The 23318-nt window shown below is 31.7% G+C and overlaps 2 protein-coding genes across 3 annotated transcripts in view; one reads left to right on the forward strand and one right to left on the reverse strand.

Moving 5' to 3' along the window:
• Window positions 1-10259: 10259 nt before the first annotated feature.
• LOC140745645 (uncharacterized) lies at window positions 10260-11780 on the reverse strand. Its single transcript, XM_073077584.1, has 4 exons — window positions 11544-11780; window positions 11055-11171; window positions 10588-10692; window positions 10260-10484 (listed from the first exon to the last, which is right to left on the reverse strand). Exons 1-4 carry the CDS (start codon window positions 11778-11780, stop codon window positions 10260-10262), a joined length of 684 nt encoding a protein of 227 aa, XP_072933685.1.
• Window positions 11781-12411: 631 nt separating this feature from the next.
• Window positions 12412-23318, forward strand: part of Gas8 (Growth arrest specific protein 8) — a 41808-nt gene continuing 30901 nt past the window's right edge. Inside the window, exons 1-7 of one of the 2 annotated variants that reach the window (XM_073077460.1) lie at window positions 12412-12551; window positions 12631-12670; window positions 12875-13567; window positions 13896-14083; window positions 14611-14841; window positions 15868-16010; window positions 16516-16602. In XM_073077460.1, coding sequence (XP_072933561.1) covers window positions 12549-12551; window positions 12631-12670; window positions 12875-13567; window positions 13896-14083; window positions 14611-14841; window positions 15868-16010; window positions 16516-16600 — 1383 coding nt within the window. In that variant the 5' untranslated portion in view covers window positions 12412-12548 and the 3' untranslated portion in view covers window positions 16601-16602. Of the gene's footprint in view, window positions 12552-12630; window positions 12671-12874; window positions 13568-13895; window positions 14084-14610; window positions 14842-15867; window positions 16011-16515; window positions 16697-23318 lie in introns of those variants that run through there. The other variant, XM_073077459.1, reaches the window with a different exon arrangement.

A 23318-nucleotide genomic window follows, 5' to 3' on the forward strand; every position in this document is an offset into this window, starting at 1 on the left:
TGAAGTAATTTGTGTCAATTAGTTGTTTATTTAATGTCTTTTTTTTCAATGTAATGGCTGTTCAGATTATAAAGTGACGGTTTCGGCGTTTGTTTTTTTTTTAATAATATAGGAGTAGCAGACGAGCATGGAGTCCACCTGATGGTATGTGGCTACTGTCGTCCATGGACGTTTGTAATGAATCCGAGATAGGATTAGATATTCCTACCTGAGGTCGGCCACAGATACGCCGCTATCCCTGAGGACTAAGGTGGAACGCCTTGGAAAAGTATAGGTTTTTACATAACTATTAAATCTTGTTATGAGTTTTAAATATCCGACAAGGATTGCCACTAACCTGAATCTATATCTGGGTTCTGAGTTAATTTATGGGCTTATTTATTTACATATAATTTATCAGTCTCACATAACCTAAAATCAATGAAACAAAAGTGACATACATAAAAAAATAAAACAACGCATTTGTTGAACGCAAACGTTTTATGAGTTATAATTTATGTAATCAATGAAACGCCTAAATCACAAATATTCATAATCATGAGTTATTTACCTGGCTAGAGCTCGAACTCGGAACTCTTCGTAACGGAGTAATGTAACCATGCCACCGCAACACCATGCGGGTCATCAATATTTTCAAAAACAAACGTAGATCGCTTTTCTTTTATTTATATATAAAGTTAATCGAACCCTAAATAAACAGTCAACATATCTGTGGGAATATTCGTCTCCCAGCAGGTAGCGGGTTAGTAATTCCGAAAACGTGTCGATTATATTCAATTTGTTGATTATTCACCCCATTAGATATTCCCAATCACGAAATTCATGTTACAGACCAAATGTAACTTTTCGACTGTGGGAATTTGTGTATTTTTTTAGTAAGTGTGGGAATTTGAGGGAATTTTGCCTATTTTCAACAAAATTTCTAACATATTGTTCCTAGCCTAGGATGGTCATGAGAAAAGATGAACAGACTTGAGTCTTATCGGAAAATTTTATAAAATTTATAAATCATTATCTACAGTTAAAAATACTTCATGGTGGCAACTCGATAATGCCATTAAAATTAATGCTATAAGCATTTTTGTAATATTATAATAATATCAGAGAGCAATAGTAAATTCATATTTTACAAAATGACAATTATTTCGTCATCAATTTTTAAATACAAATAAACCGTCAAACCGATTGGCATCCATCAAAAACCAATCGAAGTAAATTATGCGGCCGCATGGTGAAATGTCGTAACTCGGCAAATCGAGATTTTTGCATACGAAATTCACACTGCAATATTGTACGCACTATTAGGTAGGGAAAAAAAACAAATAATAGTTATTTGAAATTCAAATTTTTTGGCTGCAAACTGCGTGTTATTTGCATATAGACAAGACGATCATCGATCAAATGATTTCAATACTATCGGGTTATCCATGGTGTGATTATGGGGTGTAGCGAACGGTGTATTTTCTCATGATGTTAATGACGATAGATTGCTTTCTGTTTATCTGTTACGGATCTGGTTGTTTTTTATTATTAACATTTAATATATCTGTGTATTATTATAGATAAAATGTTAGTTAAATAAAACTTATTAAATCTAAAAACAAGACTGCTGTTCGTGAAAGAATAGATTTGGAATTTTAAGATGTTTAATATACACTTATATGTATTGTATGACAAGATACACTGAGAATGTTATTTAATTTCAGTGTTTCTCGTTGAACGTCATATAAGTGATTGGAGATACATAATTAAAAATCAGAATTTCGTCTCTTTTTATAATTGCACAAGTTTGTGCTACTACAACAAACTGCATACAAGAATAGTATCATCAATAAATAAAATCAGCTATATTGTTTCGCTCTCTACGTTTGCGAAGTCAAAATGGGGAAACTCTACAAACATTATACGTGTACACACATTTTTCGCCAGTAATTAAAATATCACAAATGGGAACAGTCAGACATATCAAATAAACCAATGGCGAGGTGCAAAGCAAAAAAGACAAAATAAAATTAAACCGCCCGCACCCCGTTATTAACGAATTTCTGTGACAATAACACGGCTTTATGGTGAAGAAATCCGCTTTTCATATCCACCTTGTGCCTATAAAAGTTGGAAAAAAATAGAAAAAAATAACATTCACGAATCATAAAAACCACAATACAACGTTTTATTTGCTTACGTTACGCCGCACCGAGTCCCGTATGCAAAATTGGTACGAAATTGAAAAACAAATTTGTTACATATTGCTTTTTTGATTCGGGGTGCGTTATTTGGATCGGGTTGTGGGAGGTTTATTCTGTAATTTGTAATATTTTTTAAACAGTACGTTTGTATATTTCTAAATTAATTTTAAAAATATTGTGTATACCAACTACAGCGATATACAATCAAGTAATACATAATTTATTTACTAAATAAATAAATAATAATAAATGACATTTTTACAGTGACAATTTTGACGGTATATTGGAGAAAAAATCTAAACTGCGCTAAACTTCTCTATTTAAAAAAATGTATTATATTTATTTTACATTACTAATTAAATTTCTTAAAAAATTAGATTTATTTTTTAACTTATTTAATTGAAATTAATCAAACATTTCCCGAATCTCCAAATGAAAGATTTAAAAGAATAAAATATATACGAAAACCTAAATTTTCACTCAAGGATTTTTATATTTCAGATTTTCTTTTAATAAAAATTTTGGACAAAAATATTCGAACAGAATAAGGCCACAGACAAAGGGGTTGTGTCATACACTGACGCGTCGTGTTACTTCATTAAAGCAGTATTATGGGCGAGAGTGTACAATAGGCATTATTCCTTTTTCTTGTTTTACGACTTGTGGTGTTACGGTTAGATACTTATTTCTAAACAATGACGGAGAGAATTTGTCATTTTTTAAATAATATTATGTAGGTACCTACCTACACATACCTATGTGTACATTATTATCTTAAGTATCAAAATTCCATAATTAATATATTGATAAATCATATCTAAATCATATTTGGAGTCTAAATCATACATTTAAAATATCTTAGCAATCTGTGCAGCGTATATGCCAGAAAATTTATGTGTATTCTTGCGACATGTAACGCTTATCAGAAAGGAGAAGAATAGTTTATGAGGATAATTCAATTATTAAAAATTATTTATTCTACGTAATAATTATCTTCTTACTCGTAACAGCATAGTTTACTTACAAAGCCTACTCAAAATTCAGGAATAAATTTTACTTAAATATTTTTATTTTATTTTCGTTTCTTCCATACCAAATTTAAATTGCTAATAACCGGAAAATAAAACATCACCGCCCCGCCCCACACATGATTTGTTCGGACTGTATTTTCATTTGTTCGTAAAATTATACCCAATAACGCTTTCATAGTAACACGCACCCTCGCTCAGACATTTGCATCGATATTGAATGTCCAGTACTACCTACAATTAAGGGATGATTTTACATGCCAAAGATTAGATTATCACACAGAAGTCAGGTTTAAATGGTAGGACATATTAATTAATGGTAGGATATATTAGATATTTATTCGACACCAGCCTGAAAATTCCATCACATTTAAATACTAATCTATAAAGTAGGTAACTAGGTAAATCTGTGAAATGGTATTAATATTACCTCAATGGTAATGTCTGATTAGCATTTCTTTAAGAATTATATTATGAAAATCTCACGTTTTTACACAAAGAAAGATATTTTTCATATTTTATGTTACTTGTATCATCTGACACCATATATTCTGTGGCTCTACACGAATATTATTAAGGCTTCCCATTTGGCGGCAGCGTGTTTAAGTGATATTAGAAGCGAATGTACGCGTCATGATTGATTCCGGCTATTTCGGTGCGCTAGACCGAATTAGTGTTAGATAATGCACTGATGGACACTTAGGCGTCTATTAGTGGACGTTGTAATATCAAATAACCATACATGAATATATAAGTGAATGTGCAAGGTACTGGAATTCAGCGTTTGACATTCACGCGCTAAGTCGTATTTCGGAATCTAATACGTTTTAACGGTAAAATGCCATTAGTTACTTAATAGTCATTTGGCGCAACAATTAAAGTGCTTGTTCACAAAAAATGAAATTTTGATACTTATGTAATTTTTACTATTAGCCTACTTTTATTTAGAGACTGATATGTATGTATTTTTTACTCCTACATTTTCTAAATATATTTTTTAACTTTTTCCAAGTAAGTATAGCCATGTATTATAATTTATTAATTGCATAATTTCCCCATGAATAAGATTCAATTGCACTTAAATCTTTTTTAAACATGAAAAAAGAGCAAAACTTAATCGCATAAGATTAAATTTTGTATTCAATACATTATTAAAAATTGCTTATTAATCTTAATAACCGCACTATCCCCATTTGCCCTTAAAGTGGGCAAAATAATCCAATTAAAAATTAATATTCCTATGAGATAACCCTTACCTCACCACACGAGAACAAATCACCCAAGGTGCGTCTTTTGTTACAAAAGGGCTCATTTTTCGACACGTGTCGTTAAATGATTAGGTTTTTTACGCCCAGTCATTAGCTGTGGGAATATTTTGATGAGATTTTAGTTCGGTTATAATATTTCCACGGTGAACGAGGGGTTATGTTCTATTCTTCTTGTTCAGTAATATTCATCAATAAGTAGTTAAATATGTTATGAATATTAATAATTTTCGTATAGCATAAAATATTTTTTAACCAAAGTAGATTAGGTCTTAGATCGCCAAACCCAGATTGAAAGAGAAAAGTTTGAAATAGAAATGGATTAAAAAATATAAAACAATGATATCTATATGTGATAAGATGTGATTAAATTTGGCGACGAAATATAAATTTATAAAAACATTAAGGTATTACCTAAATACAGCGACAATATTATAATAATTATTATATCAAATCAACCAAGAAACACGGAGTGCGTTACCAAATTCCGGTAAGTCGCGCTGTACTACACGAATGGTTTCAGGGTGTTTTTCATATTTACAAAGGATTACGACAATAAGTAACAGAATTAAATACACTTTAGAATAACTTATGTATCCAAAACATTAATTTCATTGTAGACTGTACGTCTAATAATTATTTATTTTTTTGGTAAATAAATGTTGTCTTCATTTTTTCTGATAAATAAGCAATACCAAAAAATAACGCACAAAATAACGTCATCAGACCCCTATCTATTTCAAATCCAATCTTATCAAACAATGCCCAATTAACGTATAATCGGACCACTAATGACCGTATTTAAGAATTCATTCCGTACCAACGCTTTTGATTTTCTATATAGTCACGTGACCAGCACGTGACCTCGGCCGCCATATTGTGCAATACCCAACCTAAGCTAAACTGTACTTTAGCACAGTTTATATAGGAAACTAGGCCAGTGTTATTCGGAAGAGTCAGCCATTATAATAAACGGTTGAATTTTGAATTTGTTAACCAATTTTTGTCCTTCGGGTCTACATACATTTATAAACCTTACTACTTTGGCAATATAGATGCTGTCAGGTGCAATATTAAAAGTGTAAATTTACAAGTAAGTGGGCAATATGAAAGAAGTTGATTTACTTGCGTGGAATGAAACTCGATATAAGTTTGAATATTGTGGGTGGTTATTCGGTGTAATTTCTGTAATTTGTCCATTATTTGGTTAGGAGGCGATTCTTCCGGTATTTATCGGGTGTTGGTGACACGTTTCTGTTTGTATAACTAGCAAATAGGGGAAATAATTACAGGGTTTGGATCTAACGAGTTAAACATTGAAGTAGCAGGAATATATAATTATTGTGTATAATAATCGGTGCACGGGAAATCATAACCTAAGTCATTTTGAAGAGATAACGTAATATGGTTATCGGCCTCCCATTTTGGAGGTCTAAGGTTGAAATACCAGGCTCAGAAATAAATTATAAAAGATTAACCGGTATAGGAAAATAACACAGTTAACCACTGTGATGAGCTATACCATAAGGCTTTCTCAAATGAACAGTAATAAATTGGTGACCATATTGATGTACTTCTACTTATTACAAAAAAAATCAGTACATTAATTGAGCTCGCACTAAGGATTAGTGCGAGCTCAATTAATATACCTATTGATTTTCATCACCAATTATTTTATTTTAAATTTTAATTTTATCAAAAAATAATTAACTTTAAACATTTGAATGTATTATAAGTATTTCAATGACTAAGCAAATGCGTCGGAAAAATAAAATGTTAAAAAAATCAAACGATGAAAGGTTACGATTGAAACGATACAATCCTTTAAAGGTAGAAAAAAACGGATAGACGGACTGCGCGTGTTTACTTCTTTATGTAATACCTAAAAAATAGAGCAATAAAAAACCACAAAACAAGTTAAAACTCGTCGTCAAATATCAATTCATCCCTTCAGTGTAATTTCGGTCCGCAAAAATCATAATCACCGTAACAGCATCCAGACGTGTTAAAAAATAAAAAAGTCAATGACAAGATGGGTCTTGGCGTGTCCAAATTGTTCTGACCCATCAGAATGAACCAATTGCCTCTGGCAATCTTGGCTTTTAAAGAATCAGGGAGGATGGGAAGGTCTTCATAAATTGGGGGAGTAGTATTAATGGTCCTGAAGCGACCGCGACGCGAAATTTAATCTTCCACACAAAAAGTATTGAATCGGATGGACAAAAAGACTTGAGTGATAAATGGTATGGGTCATCCAGGGTGCCTAGGTCTTGATTGTAACTGATTTCTTGCTAGGTATCAGGTTTATTAGGGTAAAGATGAAGTAAATCCTAATAGTAGATATTGTTAGACTTACTGCCGCTTATTATAAAACCGTTGAGTATCTTAGTAAACAAGGATCGTACTTTTGTATACAAGCAAAATTAAAAATAAATAAGTAAAATAGAAGAGATTTACCTACAATTAATTAATATCATCATCATCAAACTATTATTATCATCCCACTGCTGGGCACGGCTTTCCTCTCAGAATGAGAAGGATTAGGCCATAGTCTACCGCGCTGGCCAAGTGCGTATTGGTAAACTTCACATACCTTTGAGATTTTTTTGTATGAATCTCTCAGGTATGCAGGTGATAATTAATTTCTAATACGCACATAATTCTGAAAAATCAGAGGTGCCTGAGATATGCACCTCAGACCCCTCGATCGAGAAGCCGAGTTTCTTAACCACTAGACTATCACGAATTAATTTAATAAATATAATAAGATTCGATTAATTCTTGGGCCTTCAGGCAAACGTTTTGAAGCAGCAGCTGAAGGAATTATAGTTTACTATAAATGTTAATTTAAAATAAGAAGTTCTAATAATCCTGAATTTCGCGTCATGTCTGTAGCGTCTGGAAGAATGATTAACGATAAACCTGACAACAGTGTCAATGGCGGCGAAGTTGTCTAATGAATTCTGTCGAACGGAAACTAGATAAGATTGAAGTATTTTGGCAGCAGTGTTGAAGAAAATAAGAAAACATGAAGCGAAAAAAGAAGTTTAGGTCTTAAATAAAATCTTAAATATTTTTTTAATCATAATAGACATAAATGGCTGCTTTTATATTTCCATCTAAAATTGTAATTACCTATACGAATAACAGAATAATTTTTGAAACGTATGTACTTAATTCTTGAGCACTGATGGAACACAAGGAAATTTAAAACCTACGAAGTAATGTAAATTTTCCATAACGAAGAAAAGACGGAAATACCTATTGGATAAAGTAGAAACAGAGAAGGTTTAGACAATAACTAAATTAGAAAGAATTAATACATAAAACAGTGTGAGTCCGATGAAACTAATCTTGACGAAGTTCTACATGCGCAATAGAATATAACAACAAAAGCGGTGTAAAGATAAAAAACAGAGGGTAACCAACCCTAATAATCTCCACAAAACTCGAAGGCGTGCCATCCATCACAAGTTGAAGCTACACCATAATTACTTGGTGTTCATACCAAGACACGTGACCATTGTTTGGGGCCAAATTATGGGCTTATACCAGTGGTTGGGCTTCAGTCAGTTGGATGCGTATTGATTTTGGGTAACCACGGTTTGACCATGTTTATGTAGTAGGTATGTAAATGATATGTTGTTTTTATAATGACGATTTTATGTATTTTTACATATTTCATGGAAGTGGGTCGAAGTACCGGCAAAAATAAATTTAAATCGTGTATCGGCTAAAAATTTACAATGCACATTTAGTGACGTCATTATACACAATGTAGCAGATGGTCCAATATGGCCAACCAATTTTTTATTCACCTAATTGATATGGATATCAAATAAAAGGATTTCAAAAACAAAATGACATTTCTAAGACTTGTTTTTTTAAATATTTATTGGTCTACTTATCTGTACATACATATGTGTATTTGTGTGTGTGAATTTGGCATCCAAACAAGGATTCTCGTGTAGAGTTGTAATAGATGATTTTTTGTCAAAACTAGTGTAAATTGTACCTAATATATTATCAGGAGGCACGGCAGTGCCTCCGCCATTTCCCTATTTCCCTCGCTACAAATCTGAACTCATTATTCCTGCCTGTCACTTCCCGGGGATTACGGGTCCTTTCATGGGATTATTACGCGTAGCGCTTATTACTATAGCATTACGGATTATTTATGCGCCGCTTACCGCTAATAAGCTGGCCAAATTATTTGTCATCGGTTATTGGTTTGTTTTGCTGTTTTATTAAACAAAGTTTTGAACTACAAATTTGTATGTTAAGTTTATTTCCGAAATGAATAGACAAACCATTTGTAAGTAATTAGTAAATTGACTAAAATTACCGTAGACTTATATCTTTGTTTTGTGTACATTTATTGATAAATTTTACAAGTAGGTACGTTTATATTGTGTCACAATAAAATTATATTTAAAAAAAAAATTCTCACAGTTCGGCACGGGTCTTTTACGCAACTAAAGGACTTCTGAAGCGTGCCCCATGATGGAAGCCGGGTTCAATCTTATTAAATTGAAGTAAACATTTAAGACTTACTCATAAGATTTCCAACTGCTATGCTATGACAAGTACCAGGTACATATGCGGGTACATAAGCACAGAAGTGGGCATATTCCACGACTAATGGTAACCCATCCAATTCCAAACCTTGTCACACACTGTTTAACTTTGCAGATCCTTTACGACCACAATTCTTAAGGCCTTTGCATCATTTAAAAGTTATTACCTGTAAATGCCATGTCACCATCCTGAATACTAAATTTTTAATTACAACGCATCTTATTTGGCACCCTGCTGACACTACTTCAAAGCAAAATATTACCCCATTTTTAATGCAACCCTCAAAAACCATACATCGCATTTGACACCTTATTCCGTTCATCTAAGTATAGATATTGGTAAAAAGATTTTTGTCAAACGAAAAGTTACTGTGGTGTAAGTTGGGGTATTAAATTAATATCCCTCGGATTTGAGCCGCTTATTATGGGCATTTGACACTCAAAGTGAGATATGGAAGAACCTTTGTAGGATTATCAGTCTCCTTAGTGGTGGTATTAGCAAAAATAGAAGTTGGGAAAAATAATTGCAAACATGAAGATTGGTAGGTATACCGGTTTTTGTACTACGTGTTAGAGCGGTCACCATAATGGTCTGACGCACACGGTTCCGGGTTTGACCCCGGTCAAACACATGATCTGAAAGATGAATTTAGATGTATTCTGGGTCTTGGGTTTGTAACGCCGCGGAGTTTTGAGTCGGTAAAAGTCCGAAACACCTTCTCATATCCATAGATCCGCTCCCAAAAAGGGAGCAGATCTATGGGGATTTCTTCGTTATAAAAAGTATGTTATTTTGCCAGTATGCTAGATAAGTAACAATGATTGATTTATGTTCATAAAGCCTTTTGTTTGTAATAAAAATAGAGACATACTAGATACAATAATTTGAAGATAAAATAATGAAGAAACGTAAAATTCATTTATTATAAACCTAACATATTCAGACAAATTACATAACATTTCAGCACAATTTTCAAAACTTCACCGAAATTCTGGACGTAACAACATTTCACATTACGGCACAAAATAATTTTGTAAATTTTATATTTTCAACATTTTCTGTCAAAATTTTTGAACAAAAATCTATTTCTTCATTTATTTATGTACAACTATGTTCAGACTAAAAAAATATTGCTCTTATATCTTTCCAGACCAGTATAGTAGAGCCATTTACATTCAGCGCAGCAGATTTTTCTAATTGTGTTAATCTTCCAAATTACTGACATCTTCTTCAATAACATCCCAAAGATACCGAGATCCAAATTCGACACCCTTTGGATCTTCGAGTTTCTCCTCACTAGGCGGTTCTGTCAGCGATTCCAGTTCATCATCAAGAAGTGACGTCACTGAGAGTAGCGTGGAGTCTGTGATGTTGACGGAGTCTCCTGCATCGCCTCGTTCTGGTTGAGATCTTGTTGTACCCATTGTCTATAAAATAAATAATAAGAAATGTTGGAGAAGTATTATTATAATACTAGGTCTTGTAGCCAATAGATACTTATAAGGCAATAGAATTACAGATGTGACTCACATCAATAATAGCCATGTGTAATATAGGCACTTCGAGCTTTAGAGGTTCTATTTTCTGAGGTTCATCATCTAAATAAGAGTACTCGATGGGCGCTTGGTAATTTAGCTGAAAGAAACAACTTACAATTTTATGAATGAATTTTTAATTCTGCGTTTAGGAAAAACGACCTTGCAGACCCCTGATGTTAAATATTTCTATACGTAGAAACATATAACGGACGCTACATAGAACAGAGTATAAACAACAACAACAAAGTTAAATACAAATGTGATGGTAATTGTTAATCATTACATACTAAGCTTATGAATTTAGTTACGCCTAATGAGTAATGACTACATTGGAACATATCTTGGAAGTGTATCTGCTTTGTGACTCCTCTCAAACAAAAACAATCCTTTAACACTGCTATTATAGAGCAGAATAAGATGATAACTACCCCTTATTTATCTTTGGTAAATGGTATTTACCCGTCTAAGCCGCCACTTTTCGAGGAACTCATTGGTTTGTCGCAACGCTTCCCTGCTTTCTTGTAGGAGATCGTCAATTCTATCTTTAACGCGGACCTGTTTGTATTTTTGTAGAAGCTGTAAAAATAAATTTAGCATTAATAATAACAATTTTTGGATGAAACTTTTATCATAGTGTATGTATCCGTCAGCAGAGTAATGGAATAATTGTGTAGGATATATTTCAGGAAGAAGCATTGGTTAATCCAAGCAAAGATAAATTACCAACCACTCCCTTCACTATAACTACGAGTAGGAATAAGTACGAAATACGAAGACTGTTATCCATTTAACATTATTACGAGCGATGTGTGAACATACGAGTAGCTTTGAAGCACGACGACTTACTAACTACTGACATCCTGCGCACAGCCAAATGATGCTTAACTTTGTCGATCATGACAAAATCCGGGACAATATCCACAGCATGTAACAAATTAATATACTCACTAAAATAGTCAAACCAAGGAACAGTATCTCACTAAAGAGCACCGACATACTGATAGTATTTTCCACTGTGTGCAACTGTTTCGCCTCTTCCCTTATCGTTTTTCTGACAAAACACACGAATTTACAAAAGACCTTCTGAAACATATCGACCAATCCATTGCCTAAGGCGTAGTCGATTATAAACAGGCTGGAGAACAATAATCCGTACATGGCTGCGTTGAATAATTCTGTCAGCATCGTGGTAACACTTACACTTACAATTACAGGAATTTACAGGCAATGGATTAGATTTTACAATAAACTTTACATTGTTGTCATGTACGAAAGAATTTTGATATAAACTATTAACTGAATGCTCTTGATGCGACTGTCTTGCGTCTGTCAGAAGATTGACATCTTTTAATTATCTAAGTTCCTATGGACAGTATTTTCTAAATATTAAGGCCCCATTCATACTAGGTCTGCCTGACAGTTTTACCGTTCGCCGTCTGACTGTTGCTGTTTACCCCAAGCGACAAGACTAGATTTTGATCACATTAAGTCAGACTCTCAAGTTGATTATCATTATAATATAAACGTCAAAATCCGTTAATTCGTTAACGGTAAAATTGACGTGCTGATCTTATTTGAACAGGCCCTAACATTGGTCAATATTGTTTTCGGTAGGAATGACAATTTATCGTAATAATTATCTTTTTTCCATTTGAAAATTTCATAGGTTAGAAAAGCTACATTAGTATAATTCCATTTCCTTATACTTCTCCTGACTATTACAAATCATGATTTTTTGTGTTGTGTGAAAATAGCTAAAGGTGTTTCTTGACGTTTTTTTCGCTAATGGTAAATCCTGGGAAAATCCCCTGTAATCTACGTTACCATGACAACGTTAACATCACGTAGTCGTTACCCATGACAACATTATCAACACTATTGATTTTTACTCCACAACAGTACTTTCAGAAAACAATTTTTGGGTTTTGAAGATATAAAACAGTATTCTTGGAAATGGTGAGAATCGTTTTATGCTGTTGCGTTCATAAATATGATTTTTGGATTAAAATTATATTTTGTAACTTATCGCTTGCAGGCTCCCAAAGGTGGCAAGGGTGGTGGAAAGAAGGCTCCAGGTATGATTAATCATTTATTTTAGTGCTTAGGAATATTAATTATTAAAAAGCCAGTAAGTGAGGAATTTGTATGCAATGCTAAATAATTCATTTTGTGTACATTTCATAAAAAATATTATATTGTTAGCTGTATGTCAATATTCGAGTTTAATACATTACTTATTCTCTTATCTTTACTTACTTCATTTCTTATTTTACTTACAGCCATTGTCATAGATGGTGTGGACACTTCAGAGATGACTCGAGAGAAACTCGAGCAGTTTACACTCAGAGTCAAAGAAGAACTAGACAAGGAAAGAGAAGAACGAAATTACTTTCAGTTAGAAAGAGACAAAATCAGAACATTTTGGGAAATAACTAGACAACAGCTTGAAGAAGCTAAAGCTGAGCTGAGAAACAGAGAAAGAGCCACTGAAGAAGCACAAGAAGAGAATGAAGCGCTTTTAGAAACAGAAAAACAAAAGATAAAGCATTTAAAGTATGAACAGCAAGCAGCTGCAGCCGCTTTAAGAGCTGAAAACTTAGTTGCTTTGAAAGCAGCTAAGGAAGAACACACGGAACAAGAATTAGAACTGCTCAACGATAAACGTATGTTAAGACAGGAAATGAGAGAAAAAGTAATAGCAGCCCAAGATGAATTGAGACGAGCAAAGTTAATTCACGCTGAAGAATTATCAAAAGCAAGGGATGAATATGAGGAGAAGGCTAGACAAATTGAAGATAAAGCTGAAAAAAAACTTCACGAAACTAAAATTGAGCTAACAGTGAAACACAGAACTGAAATTTCAGAGGTCGAAGAGAGGAAAAATAAACAGCTGTCCGAATTGATTTCTCATCATGAACGAGCATTTTCTGATTTGAAGAACTATTACAATGACATAACATTGAATAATTTGGGTAAGATTTTTTTAACTTAGCACTTTATTTCAGGAATAATTTGGTATAAATAATGATTATACTAACCACTATGTAGATGAGTGAAGGATTAAAATTATAACTGAGAACTCTTCTCCAAAAAGAGATAGTTTTTGAAGACAACCATGCATTGGTCCTAGTAGTAAACTAGAAGTTTCAAAAAAGTGGCGAAAAAAAAATCACTATTTTAAGTGACTACTAATTTGTACTAAAAGTAATGAATTTGGTCTAAAATAATGAATTTGGTATTCATTATTGATTTACTTAGAATGTTAAAAAAAATTATAAATATTTTATTTTTTTCTTCCAGGTCTAATAAGTAGTTTGAAGCAACAGATGGAAGATATGCAGAAAGTCAAAGAAAGAGCGGAGAAGATATCCCGGGATGCTGTCGCTGAGACAAAGAGCCTCCGTGAACCTTTAGAAGCAGCGATAATTGATAATAAGGAGTTAAAACGACAGATGTCTAATTATGATCGAGATAAGGCTGCTTTAGCGGTTTGTACATTAAAACTAATTAATGTTTATTTACATAAAGTCTCTAAAGTAAGAGTTGCCAGAAAGTAACAGTTGAACTGGTAAAAAGGTACAACGACTTTTTAAAGTGCGGTTCGTGTCGTATTTGAAAATGACGCAACAGGCTGATAGTTCAATACGACAAAAAATAGATATGTTTATTCTATGGGCGGGTTGCTACTTTAAAAATATTCAGAAGTTGTTGTGACCGCGTGTTCATTGTGAAATGTAATATTTAGCCATGTTGAATAGAAAGGACGATTAATAGTACTCAGCAACTCTTCTTCAAAGCCGCCTTCGTTTTAACTTTAAAATGTTCTGAGGTGTAGTAACCTCTTACCGGCAGGTGACTTAGATCTTCTTTGCTTAACTACCACTAAAACTTTTTATAATGCCTAAATTTGTATATTATGTTTTCATTGATCTCACCAAGGAACACTGCCCCAATAATTCGCACACCTAACAAAACATAAAAAATAGCAGTTATAATGAATAACATAACATTTCAGGCCAAAACAAAACAACTAGCCTCTCTCGAAAAGCAGTTCGAAGTACTCAAATGGGAGTATGAGGTCTTGCAAGTGCGTTTTGACCGGATTCTGGTGGAACGGGACGATTTGAAGGCACGTTTCTCGAGAGCTGTGTTGGAGGTGCAACAGAGGGCAGCACTGAAGGCGGCGCTGCTAGAAGCCAAGTTGAAGAATATGGAGGGTAGAGATATGGGTCCGAGAGAGATACATGTAAGTATAGCAATCTGAAGGTTGTAGAACCCTACTTAGCTCGATTCTCTACCTACCACCACCACTCCTGTTTCTAGAGATAAACGGTATGACATAGATGTTAATTACACAACAAAACAGCAGTATGAAGCACGGCTGTATTCTAATTTGAAGCGTGTGATAAGGGAATATTACTTATCTTGTTTGCCGTGTACTCTTCAGGGAAAGCATGTGAGGTCTGAATTCTGAATGTGTATGGGCAGCACTGACCACTTACATCGGGTTAACTGCATTTCAACTCGTTTGCTAATTCCATATCATAAAAAAACTATATCGATTGCTTTGTATGGTATTATTCCCCTTATTACTATATGGGATTATTAGTACCCTTAGTATGGGATTTATCGTTTTTACAAAAATGACAGTTTGGTATTTCTTTCCGTATTTGTCCATACAATTCCAATCAGCGCCCCTAGCGGATGGTATTAGAACTGATTGGAATAGTATGGGAAATACGTAAACAAAAACAAAAACAGTAATTTTTGTAAAAACTTAAAAACTCATAATAAGGGTACTGAAAGGCAAAACTTACTAAGCGACATTGTGTAAACTTTACGGCTTATACCCGAAATATTAAGAAAAATTAAATGATTTTAACATATTATTTAAACAATATTTTGAATCCAACAATAATCTGAACAGTTAATTGTACTCGTATCAGGCGTTAGTTTGGGGAATCCATGCTAATAAGTTAAGATTAAAACTACTTCGCAAGAATCCGCTACAAATATGATGTACATACATATTGCATGGTTTAAAATATATACCGTCATACATATTTGTAGCGGATTGTTGCGAAGTACTTAGTTTTAATCTTAAATAACACTCTGAATGTATTTATTTCCTTTTTTTTTGGAAATACTTGAAGTTCTAATCACGCTTCTGTAATTTGATAGCAGCGAAACAACCGTTGATTTATAAAATACTCCTTAGTTTGTAGTCACGTAGTAACTTGATATTCTTGTTACTTTATTTTCAAAACTATAGGAACTACTGAAGCTGAAAGACACACAAGTAGAAGACCTTCGTTACGAAGCGGCCCGCTTACGGAAAGCTCATGACGACCTTCTTGCCACTTACGAGGCTAAATTGGCGAAGCTCGGGGTACCGCCCGAAGAACTTGGCTTCAAGTAAGTAACAATTGGTTTTAGCGCCATCTATTGTGTAGTTAAGAAACTACAAAGAACTTGATAGTAACGCCATCTATTAGCTGTTCATGGGACTTTCACTATATGAAGCATGACCAGTAGCTAACAGCGCCATCTGTTTTACACAATGCGAACTATAATGTGTTGTAGTGAACGAAATAGTTGTAATTTTTGCCACCAGAATTTTTCAAATCTAACGCGTTTTACTCGCTAGATGGCGACATAATGGCCATGTAATATGATTCTTAAAATATGAAATGTTTTCCCGTATTTTTTTACTTCGTGAAATTGGTAACTTTTTAATTCAAGTGCAAATACTTAAATCTTAAAATTTCAAATAAATAAAAATAAAATAAATAAAATAAATAAATAATAATAAATAAAATTTAAAATGTCAATTTCTTAAAAGTGTATGAGAAAATTATGCATAATAATATTATAATACATTTCTTATGAAGTTATTATCTTATTATTATTTCTGTTTCAGACCTTTAAAAGCCGTAGCTGTAGCAGGGTTGACCCCCGTTGTTGGACAAGGACCGGCAGGATTAGTTGCCAAAGAACAAATCTGAGTGTGAGCATCTTTTAATATTGTATTTACCTGCCTACATACATACGTATATTCGCCGTTTTATTTCATATAACTTTATAAATAACGAGGGAGAAAATGTGGATAATAGTTACTTTTTATTCGTTTAATAAATATAATTCTGTAAAAATGGTGATTTTTTTTGCATTTGTGTATCTTTTGAAGGAATTAGTTTCATGAGTACTATTTTATAGAGTAGTTTAGATTATGTATGCTAGTAGTTTCATAGTAAAGAGACTGATTCAGAATTAATGTGCGACAATTGACACGCTACCACTTCTGAGGACTGTGGTTGTTTCGTATACCTAAGAAAGCCGGCACCGCCAACCTTACACCCCAACGCAAGAACTGTTTCCCCCCAGAAATAGGTATGTTTATTACATCAGTAATCAATACTAAATAGAATGGGAATTCAGGCTGAGGTCGGCCGGTGTTACTGTTATTAGTGAGAAGTAGAAAAAACTTTTTTTTTTTATAATATAGGAATAGCAGTCGAGTAGGTATGCCTGATGGTAAGTGGCTACTGCTGCCCATGGACATCTGTAATCAACCCCGGATAGGATTAGATATTTCTACCAGAGATCGGGCACATATGCGCGGGTAGTCCTGAGGATTAAGCTGAAACACTGCACTTAACACTGCTTTTATGAGGCAGAAATAGGTGTGGCGGTGATGCCGGCGGAGTCCACCCACAAAGGGTTCTACTATCTTCGAACTTATTGTAAATTTAATACTTTTATGTTATGGTCAGGTTAGAAATAAATACACAGGACATCGAAGCCAATAAATTTATTATATTACTACCTACTAACCTTTTCCGTTATATCTTTATATACAAAACGATCATAAGGCAACAGGTTAAATGAATGAAAATGCTTTTAAGATGAATTCAGAAATTAATAATACTGCATAATTAAATTTATTTGCTTTAAAATATACATTTTAAATGCAAAATAAAATGCCGTAAAATATTTTATTATTGAAAATACTTTAATTTGAATAAAATGTGTATTTGAAATATTAAATAGATTAATAATTTAAAATCAGATTGGTAACTATTACTATAATAAGAGCAATAAATAATTAATTATGAACTAAAACATAATATATATTTTTAAATATACATATTTACCCATTGATGTAACCCAATGTAACCGGAATGAGTGTAATAATAATAATTGCATATTTTATTTTCTCTCTGCACGAAAATAAAACTTATTTTTTACAAAATACTTCTAAGTGGACTTCATTATAATATAATACTATTTTCGAATGTCGTATCTAATTTTAATGCGTTTAATTTATCGGCTTTATTTAACAATTAATGTGAATTATAATAATATATTATTAGGTAGTACGGTTGTTATTAACGTGCTTAACACACAAATTTTGTGTTTTCAGTCAAACGGTATAACAAAAAATTATAATATTTTGTGTCTAAATAAATGTGAGACTAAAGCGTCCATTGAAAAATTAAAATAGATTTATCAAAGCTTAATAATAAGGTAGGTTTTATTTAAAATATAAACTTTAAAGTAGCATAGAATAAATGCCTAGACTGAGCAAAATAAACACTAAAAATAAATGCGTAGAAACAGAAATTTACATATTATGACTACTTTTTGTTAGTATTTCATTTCGTTAAAGTAACAGCGTGTTTCAGCACTCTTCGCAGTTTGAGTTACATTTAATTTACTCTACAGAGTAAAATAGCAATTTATACCATTATGTTTGTAAGACCTTTAATAGCTATAGTTAAAAGTAAACAAAGATACCTCAACACGCATAATATTACCACCAAAAACCTTTGTAAAATTGCTTGTGCCCTTCTACCATCTATATACACTTTATATTTATTACATCCATGAAATTGGTGTTGAAACACTAGGCACGTATCGCAAAGGTGGTGTATCTTAAAATAATTGGCTTGACAATACAGAAAAATAAATCATCAAACAAATCAACTGCAATTATAATAATAAAAATGCATTGATTTTTGATATAAAATCGACAACTATTCATCGCTGAGAAGTAAGTTGAAACGCCTCGTACATTTTACTCCCAATCCCATAATCAGAAAATAGCAACGCTTAAAATTACTATATTATGACGGATAAACTTTATTAGGTATATTATTAATGTGAAACGAGTATGATTAAAAGCCAGTAGGCACTCCCTTAAATCAAAAATACGCAAAATATACATTAAATGGGATAGTGCCTAATTAATAAATAATTAATAATATTTTCAACTGCCTAGTTAATACCCTTACTAATATTTTGGTATCCCCTTACTCAGTACGACATAACCAGATAATTGAATTAATAGGTATTAATAATTGCAGTTGATTTATTTACAAATATTATGAAACATTATGATTAATAAGAGAGCGTTAATATTTAACGATATCAATCATGATTATCGTATAAATAATTGTGGCGGACATTACACAAATATTGGAAAGATTCTTGCTATATATTTAAAATTGTGTTGTGGATAGTCACTGGACAGAGGATTAAAGCGTTGAATACATTATTTTAGGTAAAAGAGTAAATAAATATTAAATACATATGGCAGTGACGTGTGGCAATAATTATGGATAATATTTAAAATGTGACAAAATATAATTATATTTATATTTGTTATACACAATTATTTTAGTGGCGTTTTTCTAAGTCAAAAATAATTTATTATACAATTTTGTTACATTAAAATCTATAATCCAAATATTATTTGCATTTTGGACAAATATCTATAATAATTGGAAATTAATTAACAAAAGAGATAGGTTACACATTGCTGTCGAACAAAACAGTAAAAAATTAAAAACTACCAAAAATATTTTACACAATTTATAAAGTATCTACTTACTCTTTTATCTATATTAGGTAAATGCCTATATTATTTACAATATTATCGTAGCAATTATCACAATTAAGCATATATTAAAATTATTGTTATTAAAATTAAAAATAACCGTACATTAGAAAATAACTTTAAAATGTTATATACAATATAACGAAGCAAAACTTTAATCATAACGGAATTCTAGAAGTAATTTAAGAAGTTTGCTGTATTAGCTAATCTAATTTTAACTTAGCTAAATAAAATGCTGATTACACAACCGAAACTTAGCATTTATAAAAAGAAATTAGTAAAATCATCTAAAATTAATTTGACATGAATTACTATGTGATATTGACCAATTGCTTTTCGTAATTAATCTATATTACATGTTTAATTACCTCAGTGCAGCAAATGCATGATTATTTTGTGCATTTTATTTACGTAACAAACTTTATTAGACAGTTAATTAATATATAAGCAAGGTATAAAAACATTTATTTCTTCACACGACTCAAGCTTTTTCAGCCATATTAAACAATATAGAACGTACTTTGAAATTAGCAAAATATATTTGAAATATACATTCAACACACAACAACGACATTGCGAAGTCTTGTTCAAAAATATTTAATGACACTATAATTATTGAATAATTATTAATATAACGAATTATTATGAAATGACACTCTTATTAAATATTAATCCTCCAAATATTATTTCTACATAAATGTGTGCGTGGGTTATCTTGCCATATCTAATTTCTTAATTTTTCACAGTCTAAGCGATCTTAATTTAATTTTTTATTGAATAAATACATAATTCACCTCTAAGAATCAACATGATTATTATTTAGAATAATTATAACTGTTGTAAATAAAGTTCCGTATAGAAATGATTCAATTAAATAATCTGAAAATAGAAAAAATACAAATATATTTTTTACTTGATTTTTAATAAAGGTTTTCAAAATTTTTATTGCTTTACTAAAGATTTCCATAGATTTTGGATAATTCTACAACTTTTAGGTTGCGAATGATGGTTTTCAAGTAAACGCATATTCATCATGAAATAATTATTTCTTTTTATAATACGATTATTCACTTGTTGATAATATCTTATATATTTTTCTTTTTTGAAATACTATTATAATTTGTATTTATTTAAGAAAAGAGCATTATAAACATTTAAAATAAATTTGAATCGGAAATGAATAGAAAATTGAAGTTATGTTTTTTCGCAGTGCCTCTCATTTTAAATCTAAAGTAGCAATATTCACAAGCCTTCATTGTTAATAATATATATTAGCACGTAAAAAAAAGAAATGTTTAATTTTATCGAACAAACTTTAGTTATATTTCGTTTTTCTTTCACCACAATTAACAAAAAAAACGATATTGCTTTAATTATTTTAATGTTCTCGCACGAATAGAAATGAATAGAAATTATTTTAAAAATGTTGATTTGAAACTTTCATCACGTCATTATTGCCTAATTGGGTTAAGGTTTGTAAATTGTAATTTGCTGTTTTTTTTTAATAATTCTAGCTGTTCATCTCATTGTAATCGACTGACCGAAATAGTTTAGATAATAGGTAGGTACTTGGACTAAGTTTTACCTATCAGTTTAAATTGTAATGATTGTTCTAGACAGACACTAGGAATTAGACCCAATTGTGTCTAAATAGGATATTTCCGTCAAAAAATACTACTCTTTCGGTCACGAGTGTTGAATTTAAAAGTGGGATAGTTTATGTATGTGACATCTTATTAAAGTCTATTTGTTGAAGCTTGTCTCAGTCACCAAGAAATTTTATTAAACTCTTTTGCAATTGTGCGTTGACTATCCCACCCCTGTTTATTACGTAATCTTTTGGTATTCCCTTATTTTAAGATTACATCTTACTTTTAACGTGTTACAATGTGTAATTAATTAATTATAGAAACATAATCAATAGATACTTAATTAATAATTATTTAGTGCTTCAGAAAATGGCGTGAAGGTACGAAATATTCAGATAGACACTAAGTCACTTGTCATGAAAATATCAAATCAGCAATGTATTAAAATCATTATTGTAATTTTAATTAAATGAAGTTTGTACTTTATAAGTGTATGAAAAATAACCAACGCTGCCCAATAATGCCTTTAGAAGTCGTTCTATTTTGATGCTTGCTACTTCGTCTATCATAATTCCTATTGTATCAGGCACTGACGTATAAATCGATGTCGACTGCACACTACAATGCATGACCAACTTTTAGTATTCCATAGACCAGAACACACGTGCTACATTCGGATCAAGGTCGTATTTTATGTATCAATCAATCAATCAATCATCAATCATAATACAAATTCTGTCTCATAACAGTAATGCTTGCGCTATAAGGTGTGGCTTCTCATATTAAGGAGTTATCAGATATACTGCAAAATCAGCTTATATAAAACAGTAACAGTTGTATCGATTACATGTTAGCGTATTTAGTTAGGAAAGTTTTTGAATAAGTCAAGAAATAAGCAACGCAAATATCTTAAATTTAAATTTCACAATCTTAAGAACAAAAATTGTACTTAAGAAACATTACAATTATTTAACATTGTTAAAATTATTTGTCTTTTAAAGTTACGCAATTTCAATTACTTGTATTCGTGTTTCGCAATGTTACGAGTATTACAGATTAAAATTTTGATGAGCATTCGACTTTTAAATTAAATTCGAATCTTTCAATATTGGGAATATTTGAAATATTAAAAAAATGTAAATTTTCAAATTAGAAAATTGCGATTAAAAGTAGCAAGTCTGTTCTGCTCCTAAAAGTTGAGTCACCTGAATATATTCGACTATTTGATGATATCAGTTAGAAAGGAACATTTATTATGATTCACTGACTGCAATGATAAAGTAGCAAATCTGTTCTGATCTTAATATCTGAAAGTCGATTAGATTAATATCATTATGTATATCGAACGTGTACTATTCTGGTTTGCTAGTGATGTCTATTCCAACGCAACGGTTATTGAGTATCGATGAATTTTTAAAAAGTTTAGGCACGGGACGGAAAATCGATACCGACTACAACGGTAAGGCAGGGACGATTTGTTTCAATGTGATTCCGATGCTTGCGTAGTCTAATAGCCTTAATAGTAGATGGACTTAGAGTCAATATACTCGTGATAAATTACCGATTTATCTAACTTGCCTCCATGATATCAGTAATAGACAAATTTTCCAATTCTTTTGCGACACAATATTTATGGGTAATGATTTTCTCATTTTTAAAGCTGCTACATTCAAATAACAGGTTGTTAGAGACTCCATTGTAACCATATATTTCCTCGACAATCTCATAGCTTAGTAAATCCCTTTGATATTTTCAACGTACCATATCACAATTTTCAACGAGTTATAATTCAAAAACGTCATATAATTTATCAAAATATTTGTCAACATATTGTACAGATTGATTAACATCACTGTATTCTCCAAATATACTGGTACTATTTTTGACTCCTTGTAATATAACGGCTCTAATATATTGCTATATTTTTGACTTTGCAATAATCACCAACTCATATAAATCAACTACTCTTACTAATTGAAATGATATCATGACTTGTACTGATGAAGAATTCGCTTTATTTATTTCATTATATTTACTTGACGCACCTAAATATTTTTGTTAATATACTTGTTCATCTAAATTATTTTCCCTATTTCCAAAGGCGATTATAAACTATTGCTTTTTAGCTACACAATAAATAATTTATTCTTTATAATTATTGTAAACAGCTTGCGTTTGCGCTTATACAGTTTACGATATTATAATAGGTATTTAGCGCGTGCAACTTTGATACCA

Source organism: Epargyreus clarus, unplaced genomic scaffold, assembly GCF_041222505.1.
Source record: "Epargyreus clarus isolate Ecla_fem2 unplaced genomic scaffold, WU_Ecla_fem_2.2 ptg000010l, whole genome shotgun sequence".
Taxonomy (NCBI): Eukaryota; Metazoa; Arthropoda; class Insecta; order Lepidoptera; family Hesperiidae; genus Epargyreus; species Epargyreus clarus.